The sequence below is a fragment of the Haliotis asinina genome, chromosome 1 (assembly GCF_037392515.1).
Source record: "Haliotis asinina isolate JCU_RB_2024 chromosome 1, JCU_Hal_asi_v2, whole genome shotgun sequence".
Taxonomy (NCBI): domain Eukaryota; kingdom Metazoa; phylum Mollusca; class Gastropoda; order Lepetellida; family Haliotidae; genus Haliotis; species Haliotis asinina.
The window spans coordinates 11023723-11041838 of NC_090280.1; the positions used below are offsets into that span (position 1 = coordinate 11023723).

The 18116-nt window shown below is 39.6% G+C and overlaps 2 protein-coding genes across 2 annotated transcripts; both read left to right on the plus strand.

The window, feature by feature from the left end:
- Window positions 1-1116: 1116 nt before the first annotated feature.
- On the plus strand, window positions 1117-6419 carry LOC137290845 (rho guanine nucleotide exchange factor 1-like). Its single transcript, XM_067822036.1, has 8 exons — window positions 1117-1215; window positions 2735-2856; window positions 4093-4229; window positions 4510-4656; window positions 4937-5016; window positions 5456-5578; window positions 5818-5935; window positions 6238-6419. The coding sequence occupies exons 2-8, from the start codon at window positions 2780-2782 to the stop codon at window positions 6417-6419; spliced, it is 864 nt and encodes a 287-aa protein (XP_067678137.1). The 5' UTR covers window positions 1117-1215; window positions 2735-2779.
- Window positions 6420-7104: 685 nt separating this feature from the next.
- Window positions 7105-11209, plus strand: LOC137283324 (uncharacterized). The gene is made up of 8 exons (XM_067814812.1): window positions 7105-7336; window positions 7525-7612; window positions 8170-8345; window positions 9081-9163; window positions 9388-9553; window positions 9694-9788; window positions 10079-10241; window positions 10456-11209. The coding sequence occupies exons 1-8, from the start codon at window positions 7147-7149 to the stop codon at window positions 10656-10658; spliced, it is 1164 nt and encodes a 387-aa protein (XP_067670913.1). The 5' UTR covers window positions 7105-7146; the 3' UTR covers window positions 10659-11209.
- The last annotated feature ends 6907 nt before the right edge of the window (window positions 11210-18116 follow it).

An 18116-nucleotide genomic window follows, 5' to 3' on the forward strand; every position in this document is an offset into this window, starting at 1 on the left:
GTATGATCTGAGCAATACCGAGAACTGTCCCGACGCTGTTCGTGTGATCAGTTCAAGAGCATTCCAAAATCACACCGTGGGTTTACCTTGATAACATCAAGTTGCATTGTCCTCAACAAAATACTAAATAAATTCAAGATCTTTCACCACACCTAAATATATATTGATCCTAACATGTTCACCTGGTGCTATTTTCCTCAACTAAATGCGATGATTTGGAAATCTTTTTTTCTCGATCCTATCGTGAAATCTACACATCTCTCTTGTCACTCCATATTCTCCGTCATCCCTAACATATAGAGCTCTTTCCGCACGCTCGGTATTTATGTCTGAACATCGTTCCTAAAATATGTAAAAACACTTTTTATCTTTCACAATATTATCACTTAAACATCTTTGCCAGCTGGTGGTCATTCTCCGACATAATGTCCCCAGTAACGCATATTATAATTGTCTAGTTCATATCATAACACCTCTCCCAATAGTAAGATATGATAACAAACAGTACCATATATTTTCAAGGATCAGTATTGAAGCATACAGTTTAGTGGATGATGACTTCTATGATGCCTAGAGCGACGATTCGATGTAGAATTTACTTTATATTTACATTAATTTGTAGATCAAGGCAATAAACAAGACGTTATCATCCATAAAGTTACGTTTCATGTTTGACTCACCACCTTCTAGGATGTCGATCAAACAGCGAATACAGTACGTCTACAGTATTATGTGAAGGACACCTCCCCTGGAGCTCATGATAACTCATAGTTATCATTCCCACCACACTATATCCTAACCTCAGAGTACTTTCCAAATGGGCCCACAAAGAGCGATTTTCCATTCAACATTTCTGTTATCGCCACATGGATAATGGGTTCATTTGCAGGTGTGGGGACAACATACACAGCTTCGTATGCCAAGCCTCTCAGCATAAAAGCTGTGTTGTGAATGCTTTAGAATAGACTACCCGAACGTGCTACAGGCCAACAAACCTGTTCAAATGTCCCCGCTTGAGTCCATACATGACTGTTTACAATCTATACGTTATTCAGAGCATGAGATGTATTACTGTAACATACATGTACCTGACATCGTTACGTCACGTGTTATGTATCTCGGTTATACTACAAAGAGTTCAACATCTAACTGATGGGTAAATCAACCCCTTCAGGCTGGGTATTCACATAAACGATTGATCTAGAGGCTCAAAAAGTAAGTACTATTATATCATATAAGTTTCAATAGTAATTCTCGTTTCTGTTGAGTAATATCGACGTTTGCGGGTTATTCTATGGGAACGACACATCAATTTCACAATGAAAGGACACGTTTGGCACATTGTAGGATTGTGTCCCACCTCTCAGAGAGCTTACCTTTCCCCATGATTAGCTTACCTTTCCATACCATAGTTGTGATCCGTGATTGTCATTACTACAGTCGCGCTCTTCTTTCACCACCTTCGACAGCAGACATGCTGTTGGAAAAGAGATTTGAAGCTGTACTACATATGTTCGTTTCAAATACCTGGGTAATTTCTGAAGAACATTAGCTACTATTCAAAGCCCGGTGTCATTTCTGAAGGACAGACACCAACTTTCAAATCCCAGTGTGTCATTACTACGTACACTTCACCGGTCATGCTGACCCAGATACCAGCTGTGTTGCGGCGCATTACATCGCTCAGTAAGGTACCCTGCAAACACTAACAGACTTCGGTGCCACAATAATAATCAACTATATTGTAGATATCGGTGACGTCGTGAGTACAAGCGTTCTCTGGGTCATTCACTGTCGGTATTCTAGATCACTGAGGAAACAGCTGTGGATTTTGAACGGTATGCAAGTCCCCGAGAGAGGGCCAGATATTGCTTGTCGTCGCAATTCACAGACGTAATGATTTGGCTAAACTCTGACAAGATACAAATTCCATTGAACTTAACGTATTGTTGGGTCTGAAATTCCAGACTGTTCTACGGATGTTACGGTGTTATTTATATGTACTTCAAAATCAATTACAAAATGTATTGTATTGTGGAATAATTAATACCCTTTACACTGAATGTGTTTGCACTATACACATGAATTGCATGTGTCACAATCGACAATGCACAATGTAGTGGTGTTATTATTTGTTCCGAGAAACCTTTGTCTTTGTTAAACCAGTGTGTCAGCTATATAAACTGATGAAGCCAATATATACACAGACTCAAACATACGTTGTATTATTATGCAAAAAGTACAGTTCGCTTCTCAGTCCATGATTAATGATGCGAAACAAAATAGTAGTAAGATGTTGAAAGAATTTAATTGACACGTTACTTCTATTGAGTCCCCTCGCACTAGGTTCGTGAGAGCGTTCTTGACGTCCGAAGACATATTTGAATTGTCTTGTTTCCGTACACAATACATTACGAAATAGTCAGAACTGTCTACCATATACACCAGTATTTGATCAGTTACGGTCTCCCCACTGGGTATGGGTAGTGCTAATCCAATATATGTAATGATGTCATACTCATTGATTGACTGTTTGTATTGCACGAAATTGTTGCAGTTCAGATCACTGGTTCTCCAATGTTGGTGGCATCGTCAATGACGCTTAGCAAACTAAAGCAGGAAAATCAGACCTGGTTTTACATTCAACAACATGTCAAGCACAGGACTGAATTGAACAGGATTGTTGGACACTAAAACACTTCATGGAACTTGTTTTATATCCACTTCACAATAGTTTGTTTCAGAACGAAGATGGGCAAGTAAGTGTTGCCCCAGATACATGACATACCTTGTCATGGACCGTGGTCCATTCAGATCTCGCAAACATTCACGCAGCAAATCAGCATCTACCAAATGGTAAGCCTATAGTGGAGATTGTGTAGTCTAGTTGGTGATTCCAACCACTGTTCGTTCTGTTTCCCATTTGTGTATTCTCTCCTTGACATCAATAAGTGGCCATGGTCTTCGTGCACCACCACGCCTAACCTTGTCCACCAACGCCTCGTGAAGACACGTGAAGATCTAGATTAGAAAAAGGCGGCTAACGTGGTCAGGCTCGCTGACTTGGTTAGCATTTGTCGATTCTCATGCTGCTGGTCAATGGATCGTCTGGTCCAGACTCGATTATTTACAGAACTCACTCATTCACCATGCCTCTTAAAGCGGCGTTGTTTTGTGTTCGTTTTACAAGTTCGCTGATGTAGAAGAATGGGTATGACGAAGAATGACGTTGTTAGACAAATGTGAACACCTGGACCTTTATATCTCAACTCCCAAAAAGCATTTGCCATGGACATATCCAGGAACTATGCACTGGTCAATGTCAGTTTCATATGAACCATAGTGAGGATCCGCGAAACAGTCCAGCACTGCAGACACTTGTATTCTTTTAATCTGTAATGCAGTCATTCTTTCGCACAGTCAACTGAAAAGACTGAAGACAATTCAAAAGAAGACAGAAAGGAGCTCAAGAAATTATACTTTCAAAATGATTTTCACATGTGTTTGTTGACATGTCAATATCCCCAAGCCACCTTAGTCAGCACCCAAAGATTACCTCTAAATGTTACACTCTTTTTCTCAAATACAGATTTGTACGGTTCTTTCGGAAGTTTGAAATCGCACAATACACCACAGCACGTGTATGTTGGACAACGTGGTGGCACAGATTTATAACTCGTTCGGGTAGACAAAGGATTTTACAAAAAACATTCCGAGGCTTCACTGTATGGTTTTACAAACATTTGCAGATATGAGTTATGTTTAAATATGGTATAATCGAGTAGTTATTTCATTTTTCAACTGTAATAAATACACATTATTGTGTATACTTTCTGTTGGCATTCAGTACGGTTTCTTCCTTTCTCACAAACCAGCTGCATGAGAGATAAGCCTTCTCATACAGCAACTGACAGAACAGGTGGATTAAGGAACAAACTGCAGACAAAACTTTCGTTATATTCGCGAAATACTTGACGTCATCACTTATCTCTGGTATCCATTCATATAGTTTTCATACCTGATTTGGTCGTTGCACCAAACAAAGTCAGTCAGAAGACTGTTAATTTGACTTCCACCAATGTTATATTGAAGGTTCGTCGACCTCAAAGAGAATCCAGCCGACCCAGACCCGACATTTGGGCCAGACCTACCAAGGTTGGAGGATGTTCTTGGAGACACCATCACTGCACTCACTGCAAAGGAGATGAAACGCCAGCTAGTGTTGAATGGTAGGTGTCTGTTGAATTACATACATGTAAAACAATACAACCTGAAGTCCGTGTTGAAGAATCAGACCTCCCGGTTCCCAGAGAGTGTGAGTGGGTAGGTAGGCAGGTGGATGGATGGGTGTTTGACTGTCAGCTTAGTGTGGAATTATTCATGTGTTAGAACCATAGTACCCTGACATAAACCTTGGAATCGGAAGCAAAGATTTACGCCATGACTACACGCTGTATAAAGTAACATGTATGCTATGTGCATCGATTGACATGTATGTATCTCTTGCAGAATTGCTGCACACAGAAAGGTCTCATGTCCGACAACTCATGATATTAGACTTGCTGTTTCACCAACCAATGGTGACTAAACGTATCTGTCCTATTCGAATGACACGGGCCTTGTTTCCTAATCTTGACGAGGTGATACATTTACACAGTGAGTGACCAACACCCACATCCTTATCGAAACGCTTGTATGTGTCGCTAGGCGCGTAGCAAGTATTATTTTTTTCGTGTAAGCCCGACACGTTGCAAAGCTTTATATGTAGTTAATATTGAGGGCTTCCCCAACCTTTTTCGTACAAATTGTGTGTAAGGCCAATGTAAGCCCCGGACCCTTTATAATGGTAGCTGTGTCCCTGGTCGCTTGCGCTTCTTTGTAAGATTATCACATACAAACAGTCATTACCTTGCGCTGATTCCTCATGTTTCTTCAGGCCAGCTGAACATGAAATTGCAGAGACGCCGACTTGAAACACCCATCATACATAGGATAGCGGACATTTTCTTGTGGACGGTGAGATCAGAGACTCTTACAATCCGAATTTTGTCATATCACCCAGGAAACTTGGCATGTTGCGTTGCTATTTCAAGTCTTTTATCAAATACCGAAATCCCGGAGGAAGAATTAAACTATAAAAACATTTGGTTCTAACTGATGAAAACATGAATAACTAAATAAAGCATATACATTGCCATCCACTGAGCTTATGATGCGCCTTTTTATTGAAGTTGTCTGTGTGAACAATGGATAGGAGGAAACGGAAGACGAGTAATGGACATTTCACACAACCGTTCAACATGAAACAATGATCATGTTTAAGTATTTGTTGCAAACACCGATATGGCTCAAATTTCGAAATAAATTTGTCGGTTTTATGATTAATATGGTTTGTGAATGTATAACTGTTTACCACATAGTTTATATAATAACTTGACATCAATATGCATTGCAGTTCGATGGTGAAAATGGTCAGAAATTCAGACAAGAATGCGCCAAGTACTGCAGGAATCAATTTCAAATTAAAGACATTCTGAAGGAACTCAGGACACAACACGCTCCATCAAAGTTTTTGTTGGTGAGCTTACTTTTAACATACTCATGCCAAATATCATGGATGTTCTATATTCAAAATTCATATGTTAATCATATCCAGTTATAATAACGCATATTTGAATGAAATGCAAGCATTACGCAAGCTGCTGAATGTGTTGAATAAATGCTTACGAAGTCAGTGCGTTTATGTCATTGATATAATATACGCTTGTGTTTTAAACGTTGCACCCTAACACTAAATTGTAGCATTTTTAATTACAGGAGGCAGAAAGCTACTCCCTTTGTCAGCACAGGAAACTAGAAGAATTCTTGGCGGTAGAGTTTCAGCGGTTAACCAAATACCCTCTACTGATACACTCACTCAAAGAGTGCACAAGAGGTATACACATTTGATCAAATGCCCTCTAGTGATACATTCACTCAAAGAGTGCACAAGAGGTACACATAGTTGGTCAAATACTCTCTACTGATACATTTACTCAAAGAGTGAACAAGAGGTACACGCAGTTGATCAAATACTTTCTAATGAGTCATTCTCTCAAAGGGTGCACAAGAGCTATGCACAGTTGATCACATACCTTCTAATGAGTCATTCTTTCAAAGATTGCGCCCGAAGTAAACAATAGATGACAAACGTGAGAAGACAATGAACAAAATTTGGAATTTCATAATTCTTGATAGATGCCTGCGAGAAACGACTTCTTGAAAAGGTCCACGTGAAAAGCAAAGAAATGTTAGCATATGTGGACCACGCCGTGCAGACTTGTGAGAATGATTACCGACTTTCCTGTATACAGAGGCAGATCAACACGCACCACCCGGCATACGAGGAACTTAAGGCAAGACAGTCATTCATTTTATAAAACAAAACATCACGTGTAAAAAGAAAATCACTAATCCTAAAATCTGAATTCATATATTAACAACAATTTTCATTCATCAAATGCAATTATCTACAATGAATGGTTTGCATATATTACAGAATTACTATTATTCTCACTTGCATGCTGATGTCCTCACACTTTAGAATGATTCCGCTTTCGAGTTCCACAGAGTTCGAGTCTGTGAATGGCGTTGTGTTATTTGCAACAACACACGAGTTTAAGCTGCAGCGTGTGTCGACATTAAAACAAACTGCAAGCAGGAACGAAATCAACCCACGTTCTTTCAGTAGAAACCAAAACAATATGATGCCAAATTACAGTTGCTAAACGTAAGAACCACCATCACAAAGACATTTTGACAGAGCAGCATCACGACTTTTAAAGCATGCCTATTCTTGATACTGCTGGTCAGTCTTCGTAATATATTCAGATGATTCGATTTTATATCCTTCAAACATTCTTGATAAAACAATCGTCGTGAAATTTGCTAATCATTGAAAATCAGAATCAATGTCTCTCAAAGCATTATCATCGTGGTAACACGCTATTACTTCTTGATATTCAGTCATGGCATTCACCATCAAGAGGCATAAAATAACGAAATACAACACAACAATCAGACTGACATTAGTCTGATGGACAATATGATCTAATTCAGGAGCTGGACGTCACTCAGCACAAACTTGTATCGGAGGGAGTGTTGTCGATGAAGCTGCAGCCGATGTGTAATGTAGAGATCCTCGTGGTGCTGCTGGAGGACACGATGCTACTGCTGCAAACCCAAGACGACAAGATGGCCCTCTGTCCATTCACAAAAATATTAGCAACAGGCACCAAGGGAAAGTACCGCCCAATTCTGAAACTGGAGAACGTGCTGGCGAGAAGCTATGCTTCTGGTAGGAGCAAAATGTTTAATACATGTATACTGGGCTGCTTCCGCTTACGTTTCATCATACGTTGTAACTGTATTTCGCATCATGTTGTTTGCATTCTTATCTATTACTTGAAAGTACGTCTCATTATGTGCAAATTGATGTAGTGATATCATCATCGTGTCTGCAGTGTCAAACATATTTACTTTCAGATAATACCATCTTCTTTGTTATCAATGATGAGGATGATGTGGCTGCCATGTACACGTTCCTTGTCCCTACACAGTCAGAGAGGGATAAGTTTGTACTGGTGTATCATTATCAGAAATACAGCCCTTTATGCGTGTCTTGGCACAGATGTATGTGAATGATGTCGGGGGAAAGTTGAAGTGTCTTTAAGGATATGCCACGGTATGCCAGTCTTGTCCATTCAGGAGATATGCTCGACATCGCCATTAATAAGGAACAGTCTTTTTTCTTCTAATTGCTAACTGAAACATTGATCTTGACAACATACAATGTTTGTATTCATTACCATTCGTCCCTATCAGCTCTCTATATTCTGTACCGATCGATGTCCATTCTGTTGGTAACCTGATTGTCTGGTCCTGGCTCGATTATTTTCAGACCGCCGCTATATAGCTGGAATATTGCTGAGTGCGGTGTAAAACTAAACTCATTCACTCAATCTATTCTGTACCAAAACATAACGAAGCATCTAATAGAAACACTTATTCAATATTCGTTGAAGCTTTATACCGGTACCCACTTGCCAGACAGTACACAGCCACGTGATCAGTGATCACACGGGAGTTTAGCTGCTGTAGACAATGCTACACAAAGTATTCTGTGTCCAGGTGGGTGAAGGATATAACTGATTGTGCAGCGAAAGCAAGGGAGAGAAAGGGGATGTCAACTCCAGGACAGCTACCGTCTCGCATTGGCTCAGTGGCAGCAGCCATGATACAACACCATGACGTGCACACGCCAGATGCTGTTGTGGAAGACGTTGGCAAGGTCCTCTCTTCCACTGGTAGGTCCCTCTATCCTCACAACCGATCATCAATTGCCTGTCAATACCAGAGGGCCATTGAGCCTGTAATTTCAATACCAATGACCAAATATAACAATGAAACCGCATGAGGTAAAACAGCAAGATATCGTGTCCGCTTTCCTTCATGATTATTTGATCTTTATAACAACAGTTAGACAACTAGTTCCCTTCGTGGATTCAGTTCATTATTTGAAGTCACTAGACTCTATTTTTTAAATATATGTTTCTGTGTTTCACTTGGAACTACTATGCTGTTTTTCTAATGCGCAAAATGGAATATATCCAGCAAATTGAGCTATTAGCGGCACCTTACTTTACAGAAGTGATCGAAATGTTCAACCTAAAGAATTCCGTTTGTTATCTTAATTACCTGATGTTAAAGTATTCATGAATAGATACTTGTATTAGTCACTACGAGTTCGTAAATCGTATTGGCGATGTCTTCGTTGCAGCCACAATATACAGTTGTTCCAATCCTGGATGAGCGAATGTCATCACTGTCACTATCACTGTGAATGCTTGTGTTAGCTAACCCTGGCAGTGAGAATTAGTAGTTGCACGATGACCAGTGATCACATGGCCAAGGAAACCAGGATGAAGAGCTATCAAACTCACCAGCATGTTCACAGCCGCACTAGTATATTACTCTCTAATGTCTAATTCGATAACCTCCTTGCATACTGACTATTTGCTGCTTTCTTAATTAAAAAACAGCCATGGCTCCAGCGAAAGACCAAAAGACATCTATCTTGATGGAAACAAATGAGCGCAAGACCGACGATGAAGTTACATTTGAAGTAAGTCCTTGGAGGAACAGGTCCCACCGTTCCTGTTCAGTCTTTCATGGGCCGCTTAAGGATAGTTCGTACGTAAACGTGTTTAGTTCTTTAGTCTTATAATGGACAGCTGTACATGTGAAATTGTTGACAGGTTACTGAGGTATGCTTAAAAACTATTCAATGTGTTTTTCTTATCTTGTAAGATTTTTCGTTGTGTGACACTGGGTGTTTGTGCTTATCAGGTTGACACTGCGATGGACGGTAACCATGACGACAACGAGAGCAGCAGCCTTTTTCTGATAAAAGCAGCACAGGAAATAAATTCTCAACTGATGCAACTTGTGATAAACTCAAACAGTAACCAGGCCCAAATGGCATCCCCATCATCCTCTCCACAAACACCTCATTGTATGTTGGTCTAACATTCTCCATGATTGTCGGGTGCATGCTTGTAAATATTTCTCTGCAAAAATCCCATGCACCTCAGTAGCCGTAACCGAGAGGTCTACACGTCAAAGCAATATAATATGCCTGTTATTTACTTACAGCCAATGAAGAACGTCCAACAAATTGTGTCTGCAATATGACGGAGCACGTACTTGAAATGGCAGCACGGCTGACAAGACATCTGTCACAGCTACAAGTAAGTACGCACGATGTCGCAGCGTCACTGAAAGCGCTGTTTTCATTAATTACACTTGATATTTGTGAAAACTGAAAACTCGGGAATTCTGAGTAATTCAGTAATCTCTCATTTAAATTAATAAATGACAGCAAGAGATTGACGGTGTACCAGAAAATATTCCTGAGATTTCTCAGCCAAGATTGCAGTATTTGTAAACGTGTTGTTCATTAAACTGAATGTGTCACCTGTAGTGGAGCAATGCAACAGACACTGCCAAACTACCACTACAGTCGGTCGTGTTTTTGTAGGTGGTTGCACAGAGACAGCAGCAGGAGAACACATGTTTAAAGAGAGAAATACAAAGACTACGCTGTCATGAAGGTTCGGATGAGTCCGTCACAGTGTCTACAGCCTCCAGCATGGATACTGTAGAGTTCAGTCTGGACTCAACCGAAGATGATACAGGCGATGGTGAGGATGGTTTGGTTTTTGTTTTGTTTTTTCTATCTATCGGATGTTATACAGTTGTATAAATGACCATAAACGACACATTAGCTCATCAACCATTTGATTATATTACAGTTGGCAAAGCATGGTGCCATTTGATAAAAATCGTACGATCCTTTAGAATACTCAATGCCTCTTGAAGGTGTTTGCTTTTAAGTTTGTTGTTTATGTTTATCAGATCAGGGCGAGGAGGCGCATGTCTGTTATGAAGGGGTTAGTGACAGTAGAAGTGTTACAGAGTGCGGGATGTTTCAAGGTCACCGTGAAACACATGACTTGACATATCAAACCAGGACATTAACTGGCAACATTGACATCGAAGTGCCTTCTGAAGATACACAAGGACACCTCGGCAGGTTTTACCCTGGCGTCAGATTGTGATGATGCCAGAACAGTGTCCTATATTGTGTAGCTTTTGTGATATGATTCTTGTCTTATTACTTGACATATATACACAGCCACTTGAATTCTTAGTTCTCAGAATGTAAATCTGGCAAAACAGATTCCGACAGTGGTTTTAGTGCTGACTCAGGACTTTGATTTGTCTGTGTTTTTCTCGACCCCCATGCTCCAATTTTAGTAACAACTATTCTGACTAGTTGTCAAAACGATCTCAGAAAGTGACAAATGGAAACTTGAAGGTCGTGTTAGCAATGACTTGATACGTATGATCCATTTTAGCGGCACTTCTGTGATTTCGTTTTTGGGATCCAATATATCAGCTGATGTTTTTTCCTATTTTTTTATACTGTGTGTTATTTCTCCATCTGAGCAAGAACGGTCCCTTTTGCGTCATTCTCACTCGATTTAGTGCAATGGATTCATGTCAACAAAATATGATTGGATTGGAGTGTTTGAACTGACTTTGTTGTTGACCGAATTGTTACGGATAGGTCCAGAACGTACTTAAATAATAAACTCATACAACTACATCCTCTCTTGTCTCACCATCAGAATAATTTTACTTCAAATCTATCGAACCACGCCATGTTTCGATATGTGCATCGATAGAAATGTCTGTATAGGAACTATTCATACAGAACTTTATTCCTTAGTACAGACATCTTTTTAGCAACAGTTTTCGCAGAAAGAGTATCTGCGTCCAAAATAGTGCTGATGCTTGATGTTCAACAAAAAGGGGGAGCAGATCCAAATGGTGGCTTACAGCTATCCAAACATGCGTACGCCAACAAGGTTTTAAATCAGATAAGAAACTGAATCGGGCACCTTTTGCAAACTATGCCTGAAATTTGGAAACATTGTCTACCTGTCTACCATTACACGTTTTGAAAGTTTTACCGTGGCTTAGATCAAACAACTTTTAAGCAAGACTCTTTTCTTTCAAAAGCACTATTAAACAAGAGAATGCTTCTGGGCATCAGATAGTTCTAAACTTCTAAATGTAAATGCCAAAGCTCCTTCTGCTGGAATATTACTCCTCACTGGTGGACGGTTTACTTACAATGACAATTACTACTTTGACGTCCATGAACCTACAATCCCCCCAGTTTAGTGTGGTGTTTGACATCAGATTACAGAACCATTAATGTGTCGACATCACTTGCACACAGGTTCGTCATACACAATGTACATAAATCATGTGTAAGAAAAAGAAGTGAAAAGATATATATCAAAACGCTATATATCACTACAGAAGGTCAGACACTTTATATTTACTGCAACTCAAAACTCTACACTGACTCATGCTGCCAGTTAACGGTGGTGATACTATCGGCATTCGTTGACCTTATCATTGATAGTATCGGTACAATACAACCAGTTCTGTCAACTGTTGCAGTCTACACTGACACACCTACACGCCAGCCGGTGTTCAGTCAGCGTTAAATGTCAACAAAATCAGGGATTCAACATGCAGCTTGGTTCTTGCAGTGCATTCCCTTATGAATGCAAGTATACGGCGAACGACGCAATCACAATCTGTACAGAAAACAAATGTATCAAGATGAACACTAAACAAATAAAATATATGTGAATGAGCTTGGAAATATAACAGAGGGAAAAGTACAATATACAAAGGAAATGTTTGCATTACGCATACCAATTACTTTACAGTCTGAATGAAAGGACATAGTCGCAACCAAGACATAATGCACAACATTCTCTCTCATATCCATGCTTTTGTGCCAAGAATGGACTCGCATTCACAACCAAAACTCTGAGTGGTCAAAGGGAGGTAATCATGACAAACGAGCTACGTCCCGTGCTTGATTGAAACTTCATGTATGTTTTGCACCTAAAGTTGTGGTTCGATCGATTGGTTCCAATTTCTTTTTGTGACAGAACTAGCAATGAGATCGGACGGAACAGTGATGAGTGCAGCATTTTTATTTTGTGCGTGCGTGCGTGCGTGTGTGCGTGAGTGCGTACGTGCGTATGATCCCCTGACCGATGTACCCTTCCAATTTTATTGCCGACCACACACACAAAAACTATATCAACTTATCAACAATTTATCCGACTGGTATCTAAAACGTAGCACCTTGTTAAATAAAATGTTTATCTTTATCAGACGCTGGGAACAAGTCCACTGAACTTGTCCAATTACATTAAATGAGAATCAATAACATTATTCAGATCTTTTTGTCTTTATTAAGTTTTTATTCCCAGACCGACCGACCAATGTGCAAAATTTGGTGGCATCCACACACAAAAAGGTGATGCCCTGACTAAGCATAGATCTAACTCAGTCGCACTGAATTGGGTAACAGTGTTAAGACGGACAAGCGGGCACTATCTGGGAACCAGTCTATGGTAAATGACTCCTTCAGACTCGTTCACTGGCGGTTGTGGCGGAATTGTCGTACCAAGTCATGCATGAAGTGTTTGTCGCTGCACTAACTCCGTCGTTAGGAAAAAGGAACAAAACCGAACGTCGTGCGGCCACACCAAAAGGAGCATACGGGAGCAAGTCAGAAAGTAAATGTTGTGGCCATCCGACAAAGCTCCATGCAGCCTTCCAAACAAAGGGAGATAAACCTAATTTCAAATTGTTACCCCTCTTTCAAGAAGGTCGGAACACTGAAAGGTGTTTAAGCAGGACATGCACTGTGACTCAAGTCTATTCAAACATGGGACGGAACTCTTGTCAGCAAATTGTCCTGTCACGGACTGAATTCTCTCCCTTAGACCATAACGCGAAAAAATAGTTCTCTCCCTTCAACCATACTTTGAAATTGTGTTGATTGATCTATTGACCACAAACCAAAATTATTACAATTTGTTATTATTATTATGCTATGTTTACTTTGTATTGCGCCGATATTCAGTTCAACTGCTCAAAGGCGCTTTGATTTTCCATCAATCAATGGATGGTCATCACAACGGCATAGATCTATCGTATTTTTCAATCTCAACTCCCTGGAACCATACAACTCTTGCAGCCTACTAGGCGCACCGACAGAGTGTGGCTTTCCCATCCTTACGAGGTACCCATTCACAACTGGGTGGACTAGGACACATAGTCACAGTAATTTTCCCATGTTTACCCGCACCTATGTGATTGCACGTATTCATGGGCCACCATCTGGTCATCTAACAACGGATTGGTGGGTTCTTTTAAGTGCACGGGGTTGTGTACAGCACTCTAGGGGTTGTGACAACACTGAAAGAGTCTGCACGCTAAGCTGACTCCAAGGTTTTCACACCCGGTCACAGGTGGGCTCGATACCAGCACGTCTAAGCTCGCCAGCCTAGCCTCGCACCTTAGACAACTCGCCCACCGCGACCAGAACGACATTAGCAGGTCCGTTAAATCAGCAAACAATATATGATTAAGATATACCCAAGAGGCAATGGAAACATTAAACCTGGAAGACTATATGACGTTGTTGTACAGTATCCTTGATTAAGTGTACTCTTACGTGTTGCCTTGTGTTCATCAACGCAAAGCATTTAATTTATCATGGTTACCAGAAAATGCTAAGACCTTATTTGATCAGTGTTTAACAACAGTATACACTCACAAGAAAAGGGAACTGTTTCTAATAAAAAGCTTTCAGTTTAATGGCCAAACGATGCCCAAGACATAATCTAAGATGGTTCCAAAATATACTTGTTCATAGTATCCTCACATCATAGAACTTTTTTCACAAAATTGGATGTATAGACACTCATTTCGCTCACACTGCAGAGACAAACTTGAAACAGTAATTCTTGTCTTGTTGATGTGTTCAATCGGTAAATACCAAAGAAATACCCACTTCATGAGCATCAAAACTGCACTATGTAATACAGATCCGGAACATAAAAACATTAAAAAATGTCGATCCATGGCCATTCACAACTGGAAGATAAATATTAGTGATGTGACTTGTCTTCAAGCAATCCTGAAATTCAAGTTCAACTAAGCTACTAATATTAAAGCAAGCGTCAGTAATTCTAACTGTAAAAGAATATGTTCATTTATTAGATACGTCAAATTCCTCTTGCCTGTGCCCCACCCTATCAGTTATATTCTGGTGTCAAGGTTACTGAAATACTCGTTGTATCGTGAAGCAGAAGTCACGATGACACTATTCAGCAATGTTGAACAAACACACCCCTGATTCTTAACAACCCCTGATCACAGTCCATACACTGTACTTCTGTCATACTACAAAGTTACATTAATGCTGTTTTTCACCCATTTCTGTTATTAATAATGATACTGTCTTCATAATACTGGTCATATTCGCTACGCTGCGCACCCCTACTTGTGCTACAGTTTGCCAGTAAGTGCCAAAACATTATATTGCCAGATAAACTGTTTAATTCAAGTCACTGCTAGTATATTGGCAAGAACACTCTTGAATGTTGAACATTACTTAGACAAAACAGTTCAACCATATTTGTTAACACTTTGTCATCTAAACTGTTTTAGAGGCATTTTAGAAGTTGCTGAGCTAAAGATGAAGGAACAAATTTTATGGATGATCAACCATTTTCACAATGGCGACGTCTCGGTATGGATTCTTATACCGTTTTCAAGCATATGGGAGGACAAGGTGTATCCGTTTATATACAGGTACATGAGGTATTGCTCAGGGGGATTAACGATTACAACATAGTTGAGGAGATGAGATAACAAAAACATCAAAGGATATAACTTGAGTTGTTGATATAACCAGCAATTAATGTGAAGCCAGGAGTGTGGGTGGGGGATTGCAGCGTCGAGGGGACCAATTAATAGAGGATTAGTGACGGAAGCCAGAGATTAATATTTCTTGATTAAAGTGTCGAATTGGTTAGGTAGAAATATACCCTGATCACTGTTTATGGAAGGGTTGTGTCTGCGGATGTGAATAACTTCTGCCAATTTTCTCTGCTTGTACTCATCATGTTTGTTGCTGGAGAGTGTTTTGATAGTGTCCTAGTTGATTTTGTGGTCAGGAAATTTGGTGATGTGTTCCAAAATGGCTAATTTTTTGTCTGCTTTTTTGTTGATGCCTTGTGTTCTTTGATGCGAATGTTTAGTGGTTCGCATCAAAGATATTCGCATACTATATAAGATATAAACTGAAAAAACGATATAGGTTAAATTCTCTCTCTCTCTCACACACACACACACACACGCGCGAGCATGCACACGTATACGCACACGCACACGCAGGGGTGCATACATAGTTCCATTTCATTAACTAAAACTTTTCTTTGACTGATGATCCTGTACTACTTTAAGGTAGAGAATTCCATCTTTTTGTCAGTTCACAATAACTAAAATGCATCTAATACTAGTATACTGTAACAAACAAATATCCAGGGTAAAAAATAATTAAGAAATGTTTCAGTGACTCATTTCAGTATTCATAACTTAAAATTTTATCAACACACTGATCTACCTAAAAGTCCATGAGTTAAATTATTAATTTAATTATTTCTGATCAAGTTGTAAAATGTGCTGAAAATATGAATACAGTATTTCAAAAGCAACCACGCAGACAAAGGATGTTTGAAAAGTTACTCTTTGTCCACTGGCATTATTTATCATAACGCAAGCGGGATGCGACGAAGCAGTTTACTGTGGAAGGCGTCCTCGTGCTTTAACTATAATAGTTCAGGGCGAAAGTGTGCTTTATTACACTATACATGGTAGTAGATCGAACTGTATTTCTAAGATGCCGTATTCAGTAACTTCTAAGCCTAATTTCGATTAATCTATGGCAGAAAACAAACGACGGTGTCTGTGACCTAAATTAAGAATCCTCGCACAGGACTAACTGACGCGCTGTTCTTTTGACGTGTCAGCCCCCTACGATAAGACAAACGTTACTAGAAAAACAAATGATGAACATTTTGGTGATGGTTTATGTTCGGGTTAAATATCTTCTCTACATCATTTTAATTACATCCGTGATTCTCTTAAACCATACCAGGCAATATGACCGCCTCATTTCTACTACCAACGAAAGTTTAGATCAGTACATTCAGAGGAAGCTGACAAGTTAAGCGACATTCCACGATTGCATTATGGTAGTGTAAACATTGCCAACATTACCGTGTCTCTGTAAGATTTTGAGTCAAACTATGAGACATTTTATCCGTCGGAAAATATAAACGTAATGTTTCCACATTGATGTTGGCTGTGTGGTGCAGCTGCAAACCAAGAAACGGGTTGCGACGAAGCAGTTTACTGTGGAAGGCTGTACGAAGCGATGGCAACTGACATCCATCGTGACGTCGGTTACATTTTGACGTAATGCAAAAAAAATCGATTACGAGGGGCAGACTGGAATAGCGCAGAGACGTCAACACATTGTGACGTAATACAAAAAGTGCACATTATCGTCTGATAAAGTATTGTCGGCGCCTTTGATCTTTCGCCGAAGCATCTTGGAATCCACAGCATTGCAATCAATGAATTGACACTTCGGTGTTACTGGAGAAATAGATAATGAATGAGAATGTTGATTGGAACAAACTAAACTAAGTAAATTACTTTTGATTGTTTTATCATTTCCATTTAAAAAAACAAGGACATACCCTGCAATGGTAGGCGTGTAAACTACCAAATGCATGGTATTTTTAACCTATGGTATTTTTAACCGATGTGTTTTAATCAAGATAATAATTTCTTTAGTGTCATCCGCTTCGAGGTGTCCGGGACACATTTGGAAGCAAAACTGATACTGTTTCAGTATTGGAAAAGTATGCTTGTTTTAATCGTTAAATTTCCGGGAAAAAATCAAAATTTCATAATTTAGATTTATTATCTGGCCATTCTGGAGGAAACAAAACTTTAACTAAAGGTGTCTAAATGTATTATAAATGAGAAACGATAAAACTTTTAGCATGCGTACATTTTGCAGATCAGGCGCAGTAGACCAAGGAGTCGCTCAAAATACGATTTAAAAGTGTACATTGTGACTTTTGTGTGAACTCAATCCGCTTCTGACATGAAATTTTCTGAGTGTTTACGATTGATCTGACTGACAAAAAGAACGTATTTTGTTTTAAATAGTTGTGTTGACAATTTTGCTAATAAAAACATTTGATCTTATCAGGTAAACTATATACAGATGTTGTAGACAATCCCAGGTCATATTTAGTGTCATCCGCTTCGAGGTGTCGCTTTGTTAGCTGCTGCTGACACCTGCCCACCAATCGTGCACGGCACTGATGTTGTCCCGACAATCGGGGGAAAAAACCCCGACAATTTCGGGACATAGATCGATATACCACCTGCATGTAAATGAAAAACAACCACAGTAATGTTTCAACTGCTCTTTGTCAACAATAGCTATGGACTTGCCATACCTTCAAACACTAGCTACTGGTGTTCTATAGATCTAACTGGGGTGGGACTAATGTAAAACCACTGCATATTGTTCGTATTGATAGACG